The sequence below is a fragment of the Pseudophryne corroboree genome, chromosome 1, assembly GCF_028390025.1.
Source record: "Pseudophryne corroboree isolate aPseCor3 chromosome 1, aPseCor3.hap2, whole genome shotgun sequence".
NCBI classification, from domain to species: Eukaryota; Metazoa; Chordata; class Amphibia; order Anura; family Myobatrachidae; genus Pseudophryne; species Pseudophryne corroboree.
Genome location: NC_086444.1, coordinates 619133396 through 619157708, shown reverse-complemented (window position 1 = coordinate 619157708; position 24313 = coordinate 619133396). Strand labels below are relative to the sequence as shown.

Here is a 24313-nt window from a genome sequence, read left to right as displayed (position 1 = left end):
TATGAAGGCTCTCCTCCTGCGCAAATATTGGCGGCGACTAGCAGCCCTATCCAGCATAAATTGCGCCCTCCTCCTCCTCATAAAATATATGTGCAGTATACTGCACAGTGTGATAAGCTGCATCATGCTGTCAGTGGCTGTATGAAACATCTGCAAAGCAGAAAGAATCATGAGCTCAGGCATACACACTGGTACTCTGTCGGCCATGACTGCAGCAATGGTGTGAGCAGGCACCACCCCTCCCTTTGTTGACTAGTGTGACCTCATCAATGTGAGCCAGAAAAGGCCATTTCTAATGACATACATGTGCATTTGCAGGGATATCCCGGGATCAGTGTAAATGGGGCTGTCCCGGGTCGATCCCAGGTCTTAGTGCAGTGTGAAAGGGGTCAGTCCCGGGAAGGCATCCCGGGACGCATCCCGGGAAGCGACCCGGGAGTGCGAGTGTAAACGTGGTATAAGGGGTCGATTGATTAAAATACTGATAAGGTCTTTATATGAAGGGTCCCGCTTAATCGAATTATCGCAGTGAAACAGGACCTCTTACCCGGTGCATTTATTAAGGCTGCTTTGTTCGTTATGGGAGCGCGGTATCTCACCCCTCTGGTGATACGCGTTCTCCCATAACAGTCGTCCGCTTCGGCTGCAGTAACTTCTTCCACGCCTGCGCCATCCAGTAACTCCCAGCGTGCAGTTCGGGAGTTAGGTTGGCGCATGCGCAGTTTTGTGCTGCGGCACAAGGGTCTGTTAGGTGAAGGGCCGCTAAATCTGTCTTATCAGCGGGAACCCACTGTATTAAAACAATAAAGTTTATTGAAAGATCAACAAAAAAAAAGAGTAACTGTTTGGAGACCTGCAGCGCCGAATCTGGGAGGTGAAGAGGAACAGGCTACGTTCACGTTCATAAATAAGCAAGCTTATCGGTGCTCTGTCTAACAGATAGAGGAGCCAATAAGCCAGCGGGCGCATACCACCCCTGCTTACAATAGCGCTTCGACGGAATAATACATCAGGGGATGCGCTATCTGCGGCACATAACGTGTGCAGATAGGTCATTAACCCTTAAAGAAGGATGGTAAATCTACCCCTTAATTACTACCTCAGTCAATTTAAATTAACTGCCTGTGCTCAACCAAGGATATCCATAAAACCTGGACTGTTAGGGTGACTTGAGGACACAGATTGGGACTCTCTGCTACATACCATGTAAAAATGTGTGCACATGCGTGCCCACCAAGATACAGTGGGAGAGGAAATTGTGAGGAGCAGGTTTAAGAACCTACAAAACCTACACTAGGCCACGGTGCTAGGCCCCGGTCTCTATGGTTACAAGAAGTACAGCGCCCTCCCTGCAACTACCCAGAATTCCAATCGACCACGCCCCGACATCAACGGGAAGAGTCTACCAACCCTGATGAATGTGCTGTGCCGCCTAACCCGAAGTCGCGTGACATCAGGCCAGCCGATTGGTCCGCTCAGCTGTCACTCACAGGCTGCTTTCCCGCAGACATACTAGGTTGTGGCGGCTCCGGGGGTTGAGGGAGCGGAAACCCCGGGCACGGCCAAGCAGGGAGGGGAAGAGCCTGGTATCCGCCCCCTCCCTCCTCCAGTATTCTCGACTGGATGCCTGGCACCCTGTGAGGAGGCTCAAGGACCGGGGAGGTGAGCGATCTTCTCCCCCCCCGGGAGGGAAAGGCCCCCGGTGCGGGCCGCGGTTCCGGGGGAAGGGATGACTCTGGACTCCATGATGGCCTGCTGCCTGAGTGAGGAGGTGAAGGAATCAAAGAGGATCAATGCCGAGATCGAGAAGCAACTGAAGAGGGACAAAAAGGATTCCAGGCGGGAGCTGAAACTGCTGCTGCTAGGTACTTGGTGAAATGGGGGCTGTGGCGGTATATGGGGGGCGGGGGAGTGCAGGAGACTTGGGGTACGGCTGATGGAGAAGGTTCATCATGGCAGAGGCAGAAGTGGGGCATCATTTGAGTATGCTGCGATTGGAGAGGAGTGGGATCTCTGGGTACGAGTGTGTGTATGTATATGTGTGTGTGTGTGTGTGTGTGTATATATATATATATATATATATATATATATATATATACTGTAGGTGTCGGTGCATGGTACATACACATCCCCACATGCCACTCGTGTGATTCAGCCTGTGTCTTCTGACAGCAATACCTTGTTGCTGTTATCATGTCCACATGAATGATAGCTGACTGTATTGTTATCCACATCACAGGGAGGTTAGATCTAGAGAGGGGAAGAAACTCATTAGTCAGGCCCCCCAATGATAGCTCTTTCAGAAATAACTTCCATTTTTCAAGATTGAGATCATAAACACACTTTCTGACAACCCATGTACATTTAAATAATCAATGGGGACAATCTACAAATTCTTGAAAGTATCTACCATATCAAATGACTTCAGTGTGGGATTTGTGGTTTCCGCTCTTTCCCCCATGCTTTAACCATTTTCTGCTCTATTTAATAGCCGTCAAAATGTTCTCCTATAACCAACACCTATTATCACTATTTACTATTATTTTTATTCCCGTACCGCAGCTCCAATAAGCCGCTGACTTGGTGAATTGCAAAACGTGTTCGTTTGCCACTGATTGCAGCGTAGAAAGAGCGTACTCCTGCGTTCTGTCTCAGCTGTCTTTTGCATATGCACGACCGACGGTGCGCATGTGCACAAAAAAAGGCATCTCCTCGCACTCCTGTAACTCTTTGGACCTTCTTCAATTTAAGAAGCTGCATTGACATACAGGACTGTGGGAATGGCAGTATTACTTGGATTTAACATAGGCATCATGTGCAATACTTCCTGTACTAAATAGTTTCTTTACTTCAACATGAGAGATTCTTAGAAATGGCTATCTGTATTAATATGGTGGAATAAAAGTTTCTCAAATGGGCCCTCCTGTTACAAGCAGCTCTCCCTTGGTAGTTATATAATGTACTAAGTGGGTCATAGTTCCAGTCTAGTATTTAGCTAGATGTTCCTGTCATATTTGCTTTCTTGGATTATGATGTTGATGCTTTAAAGAGTAGCTCCTCCAGTGATTGCTTTTATATGGTATAGTGGGCCTGTTATGTTATGGCTGTGAGGGAGTTTTGCCCATTCACATCAGTCCTTGCCCCAGTGGATCTTACAGGCTATATTCCCTACCACATGCACACACTAGGTTCATTCTGTTGGGAGCTAATTAATTTACCAGTATATTTATGGATTGTGGAAAGAAACTGGAGTGCCCGGAGGAACCCCACGCAAGTACATGGAGAATATAAAGACTTGCCATACCATCCCTTGAAACTGGGACACTAATGAATTACACAGGTTATGTGGCTAGCATATTTCAAGCCTGCATTTCACTTGGTTTATTCAGGCACAGAACCTATGTAATCCATGAGCGTCTCAGTTTAAAGGGACATTATGGTAAGCCTAAGACTATACAAACTCCACACAGATTGGGCCATGTTGGGAATTTAACCCATGACCTCAGTGCTTTGTGCTAACCATCACCCCATCCGTACTGCCCACATGCGTCCTATAAGTTACTGTGAGACAGGATGGTGGAACTTGGCCATTCATTCTCCCCGGAGTGGGACCCAACGGGTAGCATGGACTGGCCCAATCAAAGAGCAACAGCACAGACAGTGAGAACCCGGAAAGTGACCCCAAAGAGCTAATGGGCGGGATGTAATTGAGTTCGGTGACTGTGCTGGATGCCGGCTGAACTCGAACATTTTTTTAAAGGGGAAATCATGCATTGTACATGATTGCCCCTTTAATAAAACGTTCATAGCATCCCGCCCAATATCTGTAGAGGGTTGAAGTCAAGTGCCCCTTATTCCTGGGCACTGATGCCTCTACCGTAAAGTTTTGCGACAATATCATGTTTGTCAATAGTTTTAGTTTAATTTTAAACATATTTGAGTAAAGCACCATTTCCATTGTATGACTACTGAAAGTGTCATAAAAAAGATTGCATTCATCAGTATTTGGGCAAAATTCAGTTACTTATCACTCCCGATCTCCTGTCTAAAGTGACGGGAGATCGCGGGGGTGATATTCAGTTGAGTTCCGTTATCGCTCCCATAGAGGTCGGTTTTAGTCACTAAACTCAACCAAAGTGCTTGGACACCCAAACAAGTCACTTCTCGTGCATTTCTGCTCGCTTCCGCCGGTGGAGTGCGAGCTGAAATGCAGATGCTCCGTTTGGGCGCCATCTTGTTGCTGCCGGCGGGATAAGATTTGAATTCCGCCCTATGGGGTCGATTCAATTCGGCAACTTAAGAATAACGCCGGGCATTAGCTCCCAACGCTATTCAATTCAGCTGCTAGTGACCCGCAATTGTCGGGAATTCTTCTCTCATCCCCGGGGGATGAGAGAAGAAACCCGACAAAAGTGCTGCCTCGCGGCCGGCGCGAGGCTGATTCTATCGGGAATCAGCCTCGCGCCGGGGAGTTAAGTCGGAGAATGCCCGTTCTCCCGACAATTCAACCTGTTTAGTCGGCGAGAACGGGACATCGCCGACTTAACTGGAGCTGAATTGAATAGCGTCGGGAGCTAATTCCCGGCGCTATTCTTAAATTGCCGAATTGAATCGACCCCTATGAGTACATATTTCTGTGGTCCAAAAAAAAAACCCCACTGCTCACCCTTACCCTACATAAAATGTAAATATCTAAAAATCAAGTTGACAAAAACAGTACATGCAAAACGAGGATGTCGGTGTGTTATTGTGTAATGTAAAAATGACACACTTGTTGTAAAGCCGTTAACACTACAGCCCTGTGTACCCTACTACTTTTAAATAAGATCAATACTATCCTTTACGGCAGAAGTTTTATTTCCTGTCCCTACACCTTTTTAGTGTGTTATTTGAAATGTTTTTAATTATTTTACTCTGTTTGTTTATACCTTGTCATTAATTTTCTTACATTTAGCACTTTGTTATTTAGTGTATTATCTAAGATCCATGTGTTGAGTTTTTTTTTTTCCCTTTAAAAAAAAAAAATGATCTGCAGGTTTCATTTTTGCATATGTAACGGCTGTTAGAATGTATGGGTTACACTTACTAAGATGGGAGTTCTATTTAAGGTGGTATGTTGCCTATAGCAACCAATCAGATTCCAGGTTTATCTTCTAGAAGGTGATAGATAAATGAGAAGTAGAATCTGATTGGTTGCTATGGACAACATCCCATCTTAAATACAACTCCCATCTTAGTTAATTTACCCCTCTGTCTTCAGGTGTCACGGGATCTGGTCTGAAGATAGACAGTGTCTAGGTCAACAATGTTTAGGTCGACCACTATAAGTCGACAGTCACTAGGTCGACAGGGTTTGAAGGTAGACAGGGTTTCTAAATCAACATGAGTTTAAAAAAAAAAAAATAAAAAATTTTTTTTTTAACTTTTTCATACTTAACGAGCCACGTGAACTACGATTGGGAATAGTAATCTGTGCCGAGCGCAGCGAGGCACTTTGCCCAAACGCGAGCCATGCGAGTGGATACAGTGCACTAATTGGGCTTCCCGGTCACTGTTTGGAGAAAACTACACCAAAAAAACCCATGAAAAACTAATGTCGACCTTTTGACCCGTCGACCTAGAAACCCTGTCGACCTAGTGACTGTCGACCTATAGTGGTTAACCTAACATTGTTGACCTAGACACTGTCGATCTAATGATCCACACCCAGGTGTCACAGCTTCAATTGTATTGAGCTTCGATATTTCACGTACATAATTTTCTAATACTCATTATAGGGAATATTTTTATTTTCCATAGAGAATAAAAGGAAAGGTTATCCAGAGTATAAATGAATCCATTTACACTGCAGAACTATTGTACTATACTGTTTGCTCTTATTGGTGTGCGTTGCATATTAATGATATCTTCGGACTCAGATTTACATTCTTCCTACCTTAAGGGCCCCATACACTTATGCGACATGTCCGACCGTCATGTCGCAGGCGATCACCCAGCTGCCTCCCGGACGGCAGGATCGCCCAAGATACATCATATGCAAACGGACAGCATACGATGTATCTTGGGCGATCCCAGCCATGCCTGCGGGGTCGAATCTGATCGCTAGTGCAGCACGGTCAATCTGGAGGATCCGATACAATGCTCAAGGGAACGCGTATCGGAAACACCTCCAAAATGCCAGATTTCATCCAATATATCTGCCCAAATGCCCAAAATCGGATGAAATCGGGCATTATCGTTTTAGTGTATGGAGCCTTTTACATTAGCGCTCCGTAGGAAGGGTGCAGTCCCCATTTGCATACTCTTTTTTTCAATATGCAAAATAGATCCAATGTGTCTATTTTTCAAACTATCTATCAGACCGCTGTCTACACCTGGCCCTCAGCATTATGTGGCAAGCCCAACCTGACGCTGTCTGCATATCCAGTAGTAGTGTGTCACTAGCTTTCTTCACTACTTGAGTACTGCCATGTGATGCAGTGATTGGGCCCAGGTGCAGGTGGAGAGGACTGCATGATTCCAGCACACCAAGGACAAGACTCTGTGGGATTGGTAAATGCTTGACCCTGCAAGTCTGTTTTTCACATTGAATCGCTTTAAAAAATAAATAAATAAATGATGAAATAGTCTTTCAAAGTTTTCCGTCTTATGACTGCTATCCCAATTTGTGTAGCACTGTAGTGCTGCTTTTACATTGAGAGTTCCCTATGCACAGTAGAACCATTAATGGAAGTGCAGCTAGCAGAAACTGGTGAAAGAATTTCTTTGTTTGGCAGGATTCGGTGGCTGTGTTTAACTTGTTTCAGCAAGAGCCTGCGCTCAGCACCAGTTTATTGGCTGCGCTTCATCTATAGTGGTTTGCTCCATATGTGTTACTTTTTATTGTGCAACACAGTTTTTTCTTGTATAAGCTCCAATTAAATATATTTTTGTATTCTAAAATATATAATTATGAATACTATGAGATTTTATAACTTGTAATTCTATTTAAATTTGTGGTTAATTTATGTAATGTTTTACAAATAGGTATTGCTAAGCTATGCAGTGGGATGGTTGTCTCAAGTAATGTCTGCTTTGCTGATACTCATGTTCTGTAGTAATGAGTGATGAGGCTATAAGCTGCATATATTGTGTTTTATATTTTCTTTAGTGCTTAATGCCAATTCACACACCGTCACATGCACTGTAGAATGGATGTTTAAGTATGATATCCCGATGGACGGTATGCAGGCGGTCAGAATCCCAACATCGGCACCACGACCATCAGAGTTCTGACAGTCCCTAAAAAATTACCCTAACCCTCCCTTCACCACTGCCTAAACCTAAGGGTGTGTACACACTGAGATATTTTCTTTCGATTTTGACTATATAGTCAAAATCGCAAGAAAAGTTAGTGCAGATCGCAAGGTGAAAGGCACCTTGCGATTCCCGATGCACGTTCCCGCCAGGTCGGCATCGCAAGAAAAGATAGACTGTGCAGGCAAGTCAATCCTTGCTAGATCGGTGTACTATCTAGTTCATCTCACATGTCAATGACATCTCACATAAGCCAAAATCGTAAGCACACATAGTCCATATCTCAAGAAAAGTTAGTCAAAATCGGTGGTGCTGGGCTCCGGGGAGTTCAGGGGAAATCGCAAGTGAAAAGCGGTCATAGCAAGGAACTCACCGTGTGTACACACCCTAACATTTTCTGCTCGGTGCTTAACCATAACCTCCCCTTCTGTGTGCCTGAACCTATACACCCCCGCAGCGGAGTCCACAGGGAGTACAACGGGGGGTAGTGTTGGATCTTGATCCGAGGCACCAACAGGCGATAGCATTGACTGTTCCCAGGATGCACTGTTTGTAAGTTGGTACCTGCAGAGCAGGTCACTAACGGTGGGCTGCGCTTGGCAGCCCTTAAAAGAGCTTTTTAAGAAGACTTCAAGGGCCGCAGCACTGTTGGTCATTCTGTGCTGCGGCCCCATCACCTCCCCAGCAGCGCTGCATACTCCCGTGGCTGGGTTCCCAGGTACTTGCAGCGGAGGCGCACCGATCATCAGGCACACCACCGCTGCCACTCTCCAGGATCGCATGGCTGCACATCAGGGAGAAGGTAAGAGGGTCCCCCAGGTGGGACCCGCTGGTAAAGTCCGGTCGCGGTCCCAGGTGATGGACTGTGCTGCTGGCATGGACACTGTACTGCACAGGAAACCCACTAAATCCACCAGGGCAGGGAGCACAGGTCGGATTTACTAAAATCAATTTTACATAGGCTCCACAGTAACCGGTGGTGAGGACCAGCATAGGGGATAAGGCGCTGACCTGTAGCCCCTTCCCCAGCTCCGGGCGCCATCTACTGCTGGTGGTACCGCCATGGAGCTGCATTTCACTCTCCCTCACTCCCTGACAGAGATTTTGGTGCCATCATCATAAATAGCTGTGCTGATCTCCGAGACTGCAGGGCACTGTCTCTTCTGTAAAGCCGCCTGTCTCATCCGCGCTGTGCATTTACAGATACTTGTTAGTTAAGAGCAAGTGCACTGCTATCTGAATATTTAGGACAAGTATTCTGTGATCTACATCCAGTATCTACTGTGCATTGTTACATCTATATTCATACTTATCTATATGTAATTGTACTCGTCCAGTACAGTTTTATTGTTTATCTGTAATAACTTCTACATAGTACCTGTGACTGAGTGTGCCTGTAGCTGCTGTGTGGATTTAATTCTCGTGTATCACACTACTTCCTATCACTATATTCTGTACCCTGGGGGGCTAGGTGCGTCAGGGTCTTATATATATTTATTTGCAGGTAATGTTTGTCTGGCTATATTGTACTGTTACGTTCTAATGCTACATTCCCTATAATGTCTGCCACACAGGGCGGGAAATCCGTGGACGCTTTTGCATCATGCAGTGCGGGCACCAAGGATTTACCTGAGGGGGAAGTTTTAGCTGATGGTTGAGGCACTGGGTGCCATACACCTCCCAGTTAACCCTCAGCACCTATGGCCAGTCAGGACCCACCTTTGGCAGCGTTCTCGAGTATGCGGAGTACGCTTGTGATACGTCTTGCGCCCCCTGTGGGACCTCCTGTGCCATTGCAGCCATATATTGTACTTGTAGTTAATCCGCCCTGGGCAGACACACTGTCTACCCAGTTACAACAATTAAATCTATCTTTGGTTAGACAAAAGTCTACCCCACGCCCCTCTGGGGCCAAGGGGTCATCTAAGCGGGCCATTTCTTCCTCACAATCCACTAATATTTTGGATAATTCTTCTGATGAGGATGGGGAATATACAGATCCGTCATACACTGATACAGTCACTTCTGATGAGGAATCTACAACCCAGGTTGATGTACCTGACCTAGTGGAGGCTATTAAGCTGATTCTCCAAATAGATAAGGTCAAGCCCACTACAGCTTCTAAGAAACCTGATAAGCTCAAACGTCAGAAGGTTACTAAAGTAGTCTTACCACATTCTGACCATTTAATTGACATGCGTCAGGAATCCTGGTCGTCTCCAGGAAATAAAAAAATTTCCCTCTCTCAAAAGATGCTAGTTCGTTATCCTCTCCCTGCAGAGTTGAGTAACAAGTGGGAAACTCCACCGCCGGTGGACTCTTATGTCGCCCGTCTAGTGGTATCTTCTACTCTGCCTGTCACCACTGTCGCCTCACTGAAGGAACTGACGGATAAGCGTGTGGAGGGATGCCTGAATTCTATTTACTCTCTTACTGGTGCAGTACATAGACCCACTATGGCAGCCTCCTGTGCTGCGAAAGGAATTGAAGCATAGGTTCAGGCAATTGAGGTGAGCTGCCTCAGGATTTTTCTGACACTGCCAGACAATATCTGTCTTGCATTACCATAGCCTCCCACATATTCAAGAGGCGGCCTCTGAGGCAGGTGTTATGGCGGCCAAGTAGAGCTGAGTGGATTCGGTTTTACTCTGTTCTCAAAATTTCATCTGATTGGCTATCCAAAACATGTGGCATCCGTGAGCCAATAAGATGCCGTTTTGAGAACCGAGTAAAACCGAATCTGCTCATCTCTATGGCCAAGGCGTCTACTACGTCTATTCTGGCTTTCCAAATTCTGTGGTTGAGGTCCTGGAAGGTGGGCCTGGACTCCAAAAAGACCTTGGAGGTGCTCCCTTTTAAGGAGACCTCCTATTTGGGGAGGATCTGAACAAGCTTGTGACTGACTTGGTGACTGCTAAAACTGCATTTCTCCCAAGTACTAATCCCTCTGCTCCAAAGGCCAAGAGTACCACTTTTTTCGTTCCTTTCGACCTCCAAGGAAAGCAACAGGTCAGGTGTACCTGAGACAGGCTCATGCTTCCAAAACCACTAAGCCCAAACCTAAACAATCCTGGGCCCCCAGGGTGGGAGGTCGACTTTTGCAGTTCGCCCAGGCCCGGTTAAAGGCCACTTCAGACAACTGGGTGTGGTAAGTTGTCTCTCACGGGTACGGTCTCTTTCAAGAGACGTCCCCCTTGCCAATTCTGCTCGACGGTTATCCCTTAGGATCCATTGAAAGTGCAAGCTCTACACTTGGTTGTACAATCTCTCCTGGACATATTGTGGTATTGCCGGTACCTCTGTCCCAGGAAAGCAGGGTATACTATTCGACCCTGTTTCTAGTTCTGAAGCCAAATGGGTCCTTCCGGCCTATACTCAACCTGAATAATTGAACAAATTTGTGAGATTGTCTAAATTCCGTATGGAAACTCTGCACTCTATTGTACCGGCCACGGAACCCGAAGACACTATGGTATCCCTGGACATATAGGATGCTTACCTGCACATACCTATTGCCTTATCGCATCAGCTATATCTGCGGTTTGCTATTGGCATTATTAATTCCAGGCACTGCCATTTGGACTGGCCACGGCCCCTCAGCTCTTCTCTGCCGTTAGGGAATCAGGATCCTGCCGTATCTGGATGACTTTGCTGATCCTGGCGAACTCCCAAGATGTTCTCAGTTATCTAGAACTGATGGTCCAATTCCTAAAAGCCCACGGGTGGCTCATCAACTGGAAAAAGTCCTCGCTGATCCCTACTTGGAGCATGGTGCACCTGGGGGCACTGCTGGACACACACAACCAGCAATTGTTTCTGTCTCCAGAGAAAGTCCTGAAACTTCAGGACAGGATCAGATACTTCCTCTCTCTCCCAAGAGTGCTGATACATTCGGCGATGCAAGTACTAGGCCTCATGGTGTCTGCGTTCGACATGATAGAGTACGCTCAATTTCATTCCCACCCTCTGCAGAGGTAAATCCTTTCCAAGTGGGACAGCCTGCCTCATCGGATCAGGTCTCAAATGATCTCGACTCCGGAGGTTCGTCTGTCACTGAGCTGGTGGCTACAGGACAACATTTGAGCAGGGGCCGTCCATTCTGGATCTCCAACTGGGTCCTCTGACAATGGACGCCAGTCTGCGAGGCTGGGGCGCGGTGTTGGAGCAGCACTCTCTCCAGGGTTGGTGGACCAGGGAGGAATCTCTCCTCCTGATAAACATTCTGAAATTGCTGGCAGTGTTCAATGTGTTGAAGTCTTTCAACTCCTAGTGAACAAGTGGGGCCTTCCAGATGTTGACCTGATGGCGTCTCGACGTAATCACAAGGTTCCGGTCTTCGGATCAGGGACAAGGGATCTTCAAGCAGCGTTCGTGGACGCACTGGAAATCGCATGGACCTTTCGGCTGCCATACGTGTTCCCTCCAGTGTCACTCCTGCCCAGGATACTACGGAAGTTCAAGCAAAAAAGAAGAATGCTATTTCTAGTCGCTCCTGCGTGGCCCAGACGGCATTGGTTCTCAGAACTGCAGGGTCTATCGATAGATCGTCCTCTTCTACTTCCTCAATGCCCAGACCTCCTCGTTCAGGGCCGTTGTGTCTATCCAGACCTGACCAAATTGGCTTTGACGGCGTGGCTCTTGAAGCTTCACTCCTGAGGGCCAAGGGATTTCCTGAGGCGGTTATTCAAACTATGTTGAAGGCCTACAGACCGGCGTCTGCACGGATTTATTACAGGGTCTGGAACTCTTACTTCACATGGTGTGCTGCTAAGAATTATGATGCCTATTCGTTCAGAACTTCCAGGCTTTTGGCTTTTCTGCAACAAGGCCTAGATTTAAGCCTTCGTCTGGCCTCCCTCAAGGTTCATATATCTGCCTTGTCTGTGTGGTTTCAGAGAAAAATTGTGTCTTCATACTTTCACTTCAGGGTGTTTTACGGATTCAGCCTCCCTATGTCCCTCCTGTGGCTCCATGGGATCCGTCTGTTGTCTTGAATGCCGGACTTAGGCGCTTTGTCCTGTCGTCCACCCTTTCTGATTTTTCACAGTGACCGGTCATTTCTTCGAACTCGCCCCAGTTATCGACCTAAAGTGGTATCTTCTTTCCATCTTAACCAAGAGATTGTGGTTCTGGCTTTTATCTCTTCTGGTTTGTCTTCCAAAGAACGGTCTTTGCATGTGGTACGGGTTCTACTTATCTACGTGGAGAGGATTGCCTCTATCAGGAGGTCAGATACCCTGTTTGTACTTTTTGGTTTTCACAAACGTGGCTGGCCTGCGATTAAGCAAACCTTGGCCGGATGGATTAGAATGGTGATTGCACAAGCTTATGTGCAGGCTGGACACCCAGCTCCTGCTGCTATCAGGGCCCATTCTACTGTCTGTTGGACCTTCTTGGGCGGTCCGCCGTCGCATGTCCGCTGAACAATTGTGCAAGGCGGCTACGTGGTCCACCGTGAACACGTTCATTAGGCTCTATGCCTTTGATGCTTCCACCTCCCAGGATGCTTCCGTTGGACGCCGGGTTCTTGTGCCTGCTACGGTGCGTCCCCTCCCATGAGGAGCTGCTTTAGGACATCCCCAATGTATTCCCTGTGGAATCCCAGTGTACCCTGCTGCAGAAAAGGAGATTTATGATAGACTTACCATAGTTTAATCTCTTACTGCAAGGTACACTGGATTTTACATAGCGCCCACCCTGACGCCCTTAGCTATTTGGTGGCGATGTAATTGTTTCTGCTACCCACGAAATATTGCGCACCTGGGTCAGCTATACTATTCTTTCTCTTACGTCCTAGAGGACGCTGGGGACTCCGTAAGGACCATGGGGTATAGACGGGCTCCGCAGGAGATATGGACACTATAAAGAACTTTACAATGGGTGTGCACTGGCTCCTCCCTCTATGCCCCTCCTCCAGACCTCAGTTAGATCCTGTGCCCAGAGGAGATTGGGTGCATTACAGGGGAGCTCTCCTGTGTTTCTCTGATAAAGAATTTTGTTAGGTTTTTTATTTTCAGGGAGCACTGCTGGCAGCAGGCTCCCTGCATCGTGGGACTGAGGAGAGAGAAGCAGACCTACTTCAGTGATAGGCTCTGCTTCTTAGGCTACTGGACACCATTAGCTCCAGAGGGAGTTGCAACGCAGGTCTCCCCTCGCTGTTCGTCCCGGAGCCGCGCCGCCGTCCTCCTCGCAGAGCCGGAAGATAGAAGCCGGGTGAGTATAAGAAGAAAAGAAGACTTCAAGGCGGCAGAAGACTTCAGATCTTCACTGAGGTAAGCACGCAGCGGTAACGCTGCGCGCAATTGCTCCCACACAATACACACACTAGCGGGCACTGATGGGTGCAGGGCGCAGGGGGGCGCCCTGGGCAGCAATAAAACCTCTATATCTGGCATTATTAGGTTGGACACTGCAGAGGCAGTAATTCTTTGAATCCCGCGCCAGTTTTGAGATACTTTGAGCGGGACCGAAGCCCGCCGCTGGAGGTGGCGGAGCTTGGTCCCTCAGCACTAACCAGCGCCATTTTCTCCACAGAGATCTGCAGAGAAGCTGGCTACCTGGTCTCTCCCTTGCTGAACACGGTGACACAGGGCTGAAAAGAGGAGGGGGGGCACTTGTAAGGCGCAGTGCGTGTATTAACACAGTAATTAATATAAAAGCGCTATTATCTGGGAGTTTATTTTCCAGTGTCAGTTAGCGCTGGGTGTGTGCTGGCATACTCTCTGCTCTGTCTCTCCAAAAGGGCCTTATTGGGGATCTGTCTCCTTATAACTATATCCCTGTGGGTGTCGGTACGAGTGTGTCGGCATGTCTGATGCGGAAGGCTCCGCTAAGGAGGAGGTGGAGCAGATGATTGTGGTGTCTCCTTCGGCAACGCCGACTCATGATTGGATGGACATGTGGAATGTTTTAAATGCAAATTTGACATTATTACATAAGAGATTGGACAAAGCAGAGTCCAGGGAAAAAGCAGGGAGTCAATCCACGGGTCACCGGGCCCTTCTGGGTCTCAAAAACGTCCCCTGTCCCAAATAGCAGACACTGATACCGACACGGACTCTGACTCCAGTGTCGACTACGATGAAGTGAGGTTACACCCAAGGGTGGCAAAAAGTATTCATTATATGATTGTTGCAATAAACATGTTTTGCATATCACAGATGACCCCTCGGTCCCTGACACGAGGGTGCGCATGTACAAGGAAAAGAAACCTGAGGTAACCTTTCCCCCATCCCATGAACTTAACGAGTTATTTGAAAAAGCTTGGGAAACTCCAGATAAAAAACTGCAGATTCCCAAGAGGGTTCTTATGGCGTATCCTTTCCCTGCATAGGACAGGGTACGTTGGGAATCCTCACCCAGGGTGGACAAGGCTTTAACACGCCTGTCCAAGAAAGTGGCGCTACCGTCTCCGGACACGGCAACCCTCAAGGATCCTGCTGATCGCAGACAGGAAACTACTTTAAAGTCTATTTATGCGCATACAGGTGCTTTTCTCAGACCGGCAATAGCATCGGCATGGGTGTGTAGTGCGGTGGCAGCTTGGACAGATACCTTGTCAGCTGACCTAGATACCCTATATAGGGATACCATTTTATTGACCTTAGGCCACATTAAAGACACAGTCTTATATATGAGGGACGCTCAAAGAGACGTTGGGCTACTGGGTTCGAGAGCCAACGCCATGGCGGTTTCTGCTAGGCGAGCCCTATGGACCCGCCAATGGACGGGCGATGCCGACTCAAAGAAGCATATGGAGGTTTTGCCATACAAAGGTGAAGTCTTATTTGGGGAATGTCTCGCGGACCTGGTTGCCACAGCTACCGCGGGTAATCTACCTTTTTGCCTTTTGTTCCCCCGCAGCAAAAGAAAACGCCACAATATCAGATGCAGTCCTTTCGGTCGCATAAGTCCAGAAGAGGTCGGGGCTCATCTTTTCTCGCCAGAGGTAAGGGTAGAGGAAAGAGAGCTTCTGCTCCGACTAGTTCCCAGGAGCAGTCGTCCTCCCCAGCTTCTACTAAATCCACCGCATGACGCTGGGGCTCCACTGAGGGAGTCCACACCGGTGGGGCACTTCTTCGACTCTTCAGCCAGGTCTGGGTTATGTCAGACGTGGATCCTTGGGCGATGGATATTGTATCCCAAGGCTACAAACTGGAATTCGAAGATGTGCCCCCTCGCCGATTTTTCAAGTCGGCCTTACCAGCTTCTTCCCCAAAGAGGGAAGTAGTGTTAGCTGCAATTCAAAAGCTGTATCAACAGCAAGTGCTTGTCAAGGTTCCCCTATTTCAACAGGGGAAAGGGTACTATTCGACCCTGTTCGTGGTTCCGAAGCCGTATAGTTCGGTCAGACCCATTTTAAATCTAAAATCCCTAAAACCTGTACTTGAAAAAGTTCAAATTCAAGATGGAATCGCTCCGGGCTGTGATCTCCAGTCTGGAAGGGGGGGATTTTATAGTGTCACTCGACATAAAATATGCATACCTTCATGTCCCCATATATCCTCCTCATCAGGCGTACATGAGATTCTCTGTACAGGACTGTAACTACCAATTTCAGACGTTGCCGTTTGGGCTTTCCACGGCCCCGAGGAATTTCACCAAGGTGATGGCGGAGATGATGGTGATCCTGCGCAGGCAGGGAGTCACAATTATCCCATACTTGGACGATCTCCTGATAAAAGCAAGATCGAGAGATCAATTGCAGAAGAGCGTGTCGCTCTCCCTGAGAGTACTACAAAAAGAGTGTCTGTTCATCAACGCATTTGAGTTCAGGGGAAAATGGTGGCAGCCTACGAGGCCATACCCTTCGGCAGGTTCCATGCGAGAACATTTCAGTGGGACCTTCTGGACAAGTGGTCGGGTCCCATCTACAAATACAACAGAAAATAACCCTGTCCCCCAGGGCCAGGGTGTCTCTCCTGTGGTGGCTGCAGAGTGCTCACCTTCTTGAGGGTCGCAGATTCGGCATTCAAGACTGGGTTCTGGTGACCACGGATGCGAGCCTCCGAGGATGGGGAGCAGTCACACAAGGAAGAAGTTTTCAGGGCCTATGGTCAAGCCAGGAGGCTTGTCTACACATGAACGTACTGGAATTGAGGGCCATATACAACGGCCTACGACAAGCGGAGAATCTTCTTCTTCGCGACCTACCGGTTCTGATTCAATCAGACAACTTCACAGCCGTGGCTCATGTAAAGCGCCAAGGCGGGACAAGGAGCAGAGTGGCAATGGCGGAAGCCACCAGGATTCTGCGCTGGGCGGAAAATCACATAAGCGCTCTGTCAGCGGTCTTCATTCCGGGAGAGGACAACTGGGAAGCAGACTTCCTCAGCAGACACGATCTCCATCCAGGAGAGTGGGGACTTCATCAAGACGTTTTTACAGAGATAACAAGTCTTTGGGGAATTCCTCACATAGACATAATGGCGTCACGCCTCAACAAGAAGCTTCGGAGGTGTTGCGCCAGATCAAGGGACCCTCAGGCAGTAGCGGTGGACGCCCTGGTGACACCTTGGGTGTTTCATTTGGTCTATGTGTTCCCCCCTCTTCCTCTCATCTCAAAAATATTGAGAATCCTAAGACAAAAAAGAGTGAGAACAATCCTCATTGTTCCAGATTGGCCTCGAAGGGCCTGGTATTCAGATCTTCAGGAGATGCTCACAGAAGATCCATGGACTCTTCCTCTCAGGGAGGACCTGTTACAACAGGGGCCCTGCGTGTTCCAAGACTTACCGCGGTTACGTTTGACGGCATGGCGGTTGAACACCGAATCCTAGCTGGGAAAGGTATTCCGTAGGAGGTCATCCCTACTCTGATAAAGGCTAGGAAGGAGGTGACGGCAAAACATTATAACCGTATCTGGAGGAAATATGTTTTCTTGGTGTGAAGCCAAGAATGCTCCTACGCAAGATTTCCATCTGGGCCGTTTTCTCCACTTTCTACAGATAGGAGTGGATATGGGCCTAAAATTAGGCTCCATTAAGGTACAGATTTCGGCCCTATCTATTTTCTTTCAGAAGGAATTGGCTTCTCTCCCAGAAGTCCAGACTTTTGTAAAGGGAGTGCTGCACATCCAGTCTCCTTTTGTGCCCCCAGTGGTACCCTGGGACCTTAACGTGGTGTTACAGTTTCTGAAGTCTCACTGGTTTGAACCTTTTCAAACTGTTGAATTTAAATTTCTCACTTGGAAGGTGGTCATGTTGTTGGCCTTGGCATCTGCAAGGCGGGTGTCCGAATTGGCGGCCTTGTCTCACAGGAGCCCCTATTTGGCCTTCCATGTGGATAGAGCAGAGTTGAGGACTCGTCCTCAATTTTTGCCTAAGGTGGTTTCTTCATTTCATATGAACCAACCTATTGTGGTGCCTGTGGCTACGGGTGACTTGGAGGATTCCAAGTCCCTGGATGTAGTCAGGGCCTTAAAAATCTATGTAGCCTGGACGGCTCGAGTTAGGAAAACAGCAGCACTGTTTGTCCTGTATGCAGCCAACAAAATTCAGCAGGCTCATTCTACGGCGGGATTGCCGTTAACAAATTCAGTAAAGGCCATTCCAGTAGGAAGGTGGCCTCTTCTTGGGCGGCTGCCCGAGGCGTCTCGGCTTTACAACTTTGCCGAGCAGCTACTTGGTCAGGTTCAAACACTTTTTTGCAAAGTTCTGTAAGTTTGATACCCTGGCTGATGGGGACCTTGCGTTTGCTCAGTCGGTGCTGCAGAGTCGTCCGCACTCTCCCGCCCGGTCTGGAGCTTTGGTATAAACCCGATGGTCGTTACGGAGTCCCCAGCATCCTCTAGGACGTAAGAGAAAATAAGATTTTAAACCTACCGGTAAATCTTTTTCTCCTAGTCCGTAGATGATGCTGGGCGCCCGTCCCTGTGCGGACGAAATCTGCAAGGCTTGTATATAGTTGTTACTTACATAAGGGTTATGTTACAGTTGAGATCAGTCTTTAGCGGATACTGTTTTTTTTTGTTCATACTCTTAACTGGTTGCGTATATTCCAGGTTTTACGGTGTGGATGGTGTGGGCTGGTATGAATCTTGCCCTTAGATTAACAAAATCCTTTCCTCATATTGTCCATCTCCTCTGGGCACAGTTTCTCTAACTGAGGTCTGGAGGAGGGGCATAGAGGGAGGAGCCAGTGCACACCCATTCTAAAGTTCTTTATAGTACCCATATCTCCTGCAGAGCCCGTCTATACCCCATGGTCCTTACGGAGTCCCCAGCATCCTCTACGGACTAGGAGTAAAAGATATACCGGTAGGTTTAAAATCTTATTTTCTGCGAACTGCTGTTTGGGTGCACTAACCAGAACTTAACACGCGTATAGCCATTTTACGTGACTAAACAGTCTCTTTGGACACAAAAACCCCTACACAATTGAATTTTGCCAGTCTGTTTAAACTGGGGATGAGGCGTGCATACCCCTAAGAATATTTCCTTGACTTATCGTCTGTAATTAGCCATATAAATATAGGCAAAATAAATATATATATCTATATCTATATCTATATATATATATATATATATATATATATATATATATATACGTATATATTTTATTAAAACCCCAAAAACAGACAAGTCAGATATTAGCCAAATATGGGACTATTTATTCACAATCATATATGAGGATAAATCTGTTTTGTTGAGCCATTGTTCACAATTTCTGTCTAGTTACATCTGTTCTCTATTGCAACATTTACTATCTTTTTCCCAACTGCCTCAGAAAGTAACTTCTGCACAGCAACTGTTGGTCGGGAGCTTAGTGCAGATGGGTCCTTACACATCTAGCCTCAATACGCCACACTGCGGGAGATGCCTGGTGCGAGTAAGCTGGCAGGTCCTGTGCACCTCTGCTAGTGATGGGCGTTTTTGTTGTTGTTGTTGCATCTTAGTCACATTTCGAGACGAGACTTGGATGGAAAAAAGCCACGTCTGCAGCATTGTAGCAGTTTGTATGCAGATTCAGAGATGCTGTCATACACAGATATACAGGTGTTCCATGTCCGATTAATCAGCACAGTCTTCAGGTGCGTCATAGTCTAAGCGCTAAGGCGCATATTCCGTAAGAAAGGCACCTGTTGCTAACTGTCTCATGTTACCTGGTGTGCGGAGAGGGGCTATTAGGTGCGACTGAAGCACATCTGTAGTTTGGGCTTCAGTGGCCAAACAGCCGCACATGAGCCTAAGATCACCAAGTGGTATTGCCAAACGTCAGCCGGAGTCATTGGAATCGTATGCAGCACAAATGCCAGTTTCCTAGAGAGTTTAAAGCCTGAATGTATACTGTCTGCTTCATAGTTAGGAGGTTGATTAATGATTTGGTGCTGTATCTTATGGTGTGTCCTTGCCCCTTCATTCCTGTGGAGGAGAATCCTAATGCTACAGCATGTAATGATATTCTATAAAATTGTCTGATATTAATGGGTATTTCTGCTGCGGGGTACACTGGGCTCAACAAGGATAGACATCGGGGTGTAGAGTAGGATCTTGACCCAAGGCACCAACAGGCTGAAAAGCTTTGACTGTTCCCAGAATGAGTAGCGCCGCCTCCTCTATAACCCCGCCTCCCTGCACAGGAGCTCAGTTTTGTAGTTGGCGCCGCAGATAGCAGGCACATAACAGAGGGGCTGCGCTGGGCAGCCCCGAGAAGAGCTTTTTAGAAGAAAAGTGAAGACTTCAAGGGCAGCAGCAGTGTGTATATGTCTTTTGACATTCACTGCTGCAGCTCCATCTCTCCCCAGCGGCGCTGTGCATTCCCGAGCCCTGGTTGCCGGGTAACTACAGCAGGATGCTCCGGTTTTGTTCCATGGTCCCATGGTCCGGCACACACGACGGGTGCTGTCCGGGATCACGTGGCCGCGCTTCGGGAGGTGGTGAGTGGGTCCCGCTTGCGGGACCCGTACTTTATCGCGATCTGGCGCGGTCAGTGGGAGGTGGGCCGCGCGCCCTGGCGGTGGACACTGTGGCAGTACAGGCAATCCCACTAGATCACCAAGGCATGGGTGCGGGTCAGGTTTTCTCTTTAAACCATTTTAATAGTAGCCCACAGTACCCGGTGGTTTTGCCAGCAGGGGGATAAGGCTTAGACCTGGAGCCCCAGCCCCAGGGCGCCATTTCCCGCAAATGTTCCGGCGCTGGAGCTGCATATCTGTCTCTTCCCCACTCCCTGTCAGTGTGTGGGCGCCATTATCTCTCAGCTACACTGTTCCTGGGACTGCTTGGGCAAATCCTCCTGTGTAAAGCCGCCTGGTTGTCAGCGCTGTGCCTTTACATGACACTTAAGTATTCTACCTGCCTTTTAGACAGCGTTAGTTAAGAAAGAGTGCACTTAGTCAGGATTTTATAGTACAATTACCCTGTGATATACATCCAGTTCTTACTGTGTAGTGTTATATCTATTGACTACATAGCTATATAAGCGGATCCAGTGCAGTATTATTGTTAGTAATAACCTCAGCATTGTACAACTGTGACTATATGTGTGTGCATTAGCTTGCTGGGTGGTTTCCATTTCGTATCTCTCACTCAACTTGCTATCCCTATATTTTATAACCTGAGGGGGCTTGGTGCGTCAGGTTTTATAATAATGTAGGATATTCACAAGATATACTCTAATAAGTATTTTTCTTTGTGCTTTTAGTCACCGTATCTCTCCTGTGTCCCTGCTTGTGCTGACTACACGGCGCAGGGGTTTGGGTAAGAGGTATTGTGCTGCTGCCAATTGTACTGTGTTACCTGATACTGCAAGTTATATCATGTCTGCTTCTGAGGGTAACGGTTCTGGGGCGGAACACACTGTCGGTGTTGCTGAAGCCACAGATCCATATGAGGAGAATATAGCAGCTGTGGGTTCTGGTTCTGGGGGCTCCTTGCCCCCCAGTGGGACTGTGGCAACGGAGGTCCATAATGACCCACCGTGGGCTGCATTTTCCACGCTTCTGCATACGCTAGTTTATAAACTAACACCCCCTATGGGACCCCCTATGCCGGTGCAACCGTATGTGGTCCCTGCAGCTAACCCGCCGTGGGCGGACAATTTATCTGCTCAGTTGAAGAAGTTGAACCAGTCCCTGACTACTAAAAAGTCTGACCCTCACTCGCCTAAGCCCAAGGGGGCCTCTAAGCGTGCTCTTATCTCCTCACAATCCACTGCTGTCACTGACACCTCGTCTGATGAAGATAGCACTTACACTGACCCCACAGATCCTGACTCAGATGCTGCTAATGGGGAGGGTGGTTCACATGTGGATGTTCCTGATCTTTTGGAGGCTATTAAGTTGAGTTTACAGATTACGGATGATCCCGAGCCATCCGTCCCTCCTAAGAAACCAGATAGGTTCAAGCGTCAGAAGGTGGTTAAACAAGTTTTACCTCACTCTGACCACCTAGTGGATATACGTCCGGAACCCTGGGAATACCCGGGTAAGAAGTTTGTGCCTCAAAAGAAGATGTTGGCTCGCTATCCCCTCGCGCCAGAGCTGTCTAAAAATTGGGAAACGCCTCCTCCAGTAGACTCACATGTGGCTAGAATGGTGGTTTCTTCAGCTCTACCTGTCACTACCGTCACGTCTCTAAAAGTGCCTACGGATAAACGTGTGGAGGGTTGTCTGAAAGCGATTTACACCCTCACGGGTGCTGCACAAAGGTCCACTATTGCAGCAACATGGGCTGCAGAGGCTATTGAAGCATGGGCCTTGGAGTTAGAAGCTGAAATTTCTTCTGACCATGCTAGACAATGCTTGTCATATATTGTCACAGCTTCTCGCTATATTAAAGAGGCGGCTTCTGATGCCGGTATCTTAGCAGCCAAGGCCTCTACTACATCAGTCCTGGCTCGCCGGATTTTGTGGCTGAGATCCTGGTCTGTAGATCTGTACTCTAGAAAAACCCTGGAGGTACTCCCTTTCAAGGGAGATATTCTGTTTGGGGAGGACTTTAAATAAGATAGTGGCTGACTTGGCTACTGCCAAAACCGCCTGTCTGCCAAGTACCGCTCCTTCTGCCTCGAAGGCTAAAGGTACTTCCTTTCGCCCCTTTTGTCCTTCAGGTAAAGCATAAGGTCAGGCGTACAACAAGCAGGCCCGCACTTCCAAACCTGGTAAGCCAAAGCCCAAAAGAGCCTGGGCGGCCCGTCAGCCAGCTTCCAAGACCGATAACCCTACCACATGATGGGGCGGGCCTCCCCCTGGGGGATCCCAGGGTGGGGGGGCCGGCTTCTAGGGTATACCCAGGAATGGTTGAAGACCACTTCAGATGCCTGGGTATGGGAAGTCGTCACTCGAGGTTACGCCATAGCCTTCAAAAACCGACCCCCTCATCGATTTTGCCAGACAGACAAAGGCAAACACCCAACATTCGGTGATACAGACCATCCTGGATACAGGAGTCGTCGTACAGGTGCCTCTTGCGCAGAGGGGCAGGGGGTACTATTCTCCGCTGTTTCTAGTCCCGAAACTGAATGGGTCCTCCCGGCCCATTCACAACCTCAAGGCATTGAACAGGTTTGTGAAGGTTTCCAAGTTCCGTATGGAAAACCTTCGCTCTATAGTTCTGGCCTTGGAACCTGGGGACTACATGGTCTCCCTGGACATACAGGATTATTACCTGCATATTCCTATAGCAGTGTCACATCAGCAATACCTGAGGTTTGCGATTGGCAACCTCCATTACCAGTTTCGGGCGTTACCTTTTGGTTTAACAACGGCTCCGCGAGTTTTCACCAAAGTTATGGCGGTAATGACGGTGGTACTCCGCCGTTAAGGGGTCAGGATACTGCCGTATCTGGACGACTTGTTAATCCTGGCAAATTCCCCAGAACTTCTGCTACGTCATCTGGATATGACTGTCCAGTTTCTACAAGCCCACGGGTGGCTCATCAACTGGAAGAAATCCTCCCTGGTCCCTGCTCAGGTGAGCGCTGTTGGACCATCACAACCAGAGGTTGTTCTTGTCTCAGGAGAAAGTCCTGAAACTTCAGGATAGGATTCGTTGCTTCCTTTCTCGTCCGCAAGTGTCGATACATTCGGCGATGCAGGTGCTGGGCCTCACGGTCTCAGCATTCGACATGGTGGAGTATGCTCAATTCCATTCTCGCCCCCTCCAGAAGCTAATTCTAGCCAAGTGGGACGGGCTGCCTCACCGGATCAGGTCTCAAATGATCTCATTGACTCCGGAGGTTCGTCTATCGCTGCTCTGGTGACTCCAGGACCAACAATTGTGCAGGGCCTATCGTCAGAGCGTCCAATTCTACTTCCACAACTCCCAGACCTCCTCGTTCAGGGCCCCTGTGTCTACCAGGACCTATCCCGGCTGTCTTTGACGGCGTGGCTCTTGAAGCTTCCGTCTTAAGGGTAAAAGGGTTTTCTGAGGCGGTCATTCAAACTATGTTGCGGGCCCGGATACCGGCTTGGGCTCGGATTTACTATAGGGTCTGTCAGTCTTACTTTGTTTGGTGCGCATCTAACGATTTATGACGCTTCCAAGTTTAGTATAGCCAAGTTGTTGGCTTTTCTTCAGCAGGGCCTGGACTTCGGCCTGCGTCTGGCCTCCCTCAAGGTTCAAATATCTGCCTTGTCGGTGTGGTTTCAGAGAAAAATTGCGACCTTACCTGATGTGCATACCTTTACTCAGGGTGTGTTGCGTATCCAACCTCCCTATGTCCCGCCTGTGGCTCCTTGGGACTTGTTGGTGGTTTTGGAGGCGCTACAAGAGTCTCCGTTTGAACCTCTTGGTTCAGCAGCTGATCTTAAGTGGCTTTCCCTTAAGGTGGTGTTTCTGCTGGCTATTGCTTCAGCTAGAAGAATGTCTGATTTGGGTGCCTTGTCCTGTAGTTCCCCATATCTGATATTTCACCGTGACCGGGCGGTTCTTAGGACTCGTCCCGGTTATTTACCTAAGGTGGTTTCTTCGTTCCACCTTAACCAGGAGATTGTGGTTTCGGCACTGGTTTCTCCTGATCGGTCTTCCAAACAGCGGTATTTGGATGTGGTACGGGCTCTCCGTATCTATGTGAA

General features: G+C 48.1%; 1 protein-coding gene across 1 annotated transcript in view; it reads left to right on the top strand.

Annotated features, from left to right (window-relative positions):
* Nucleotides 1-1459: 1459 nt before the first annotated feature.
* Nucleotides 1460-24313, top strand: part of LOC134903265 (guanine nucleotide-binding protein subunit alpha-11) — a 170474-nt gene continuing 147620 nt past the window's right edge. The window contains exon 1 of the mRNA XM_063914453.1: nucleotides 1460-1865. Within this exon, the coding sequence (XP_063770523.1) occupies nucleotides 1730-1865 (136 nt within the window). The 5' untranslated portion in view covers nucleotides 1460-1729. The remainder of the gene's footprint in view (nucleotides 1866-24313) is intronic.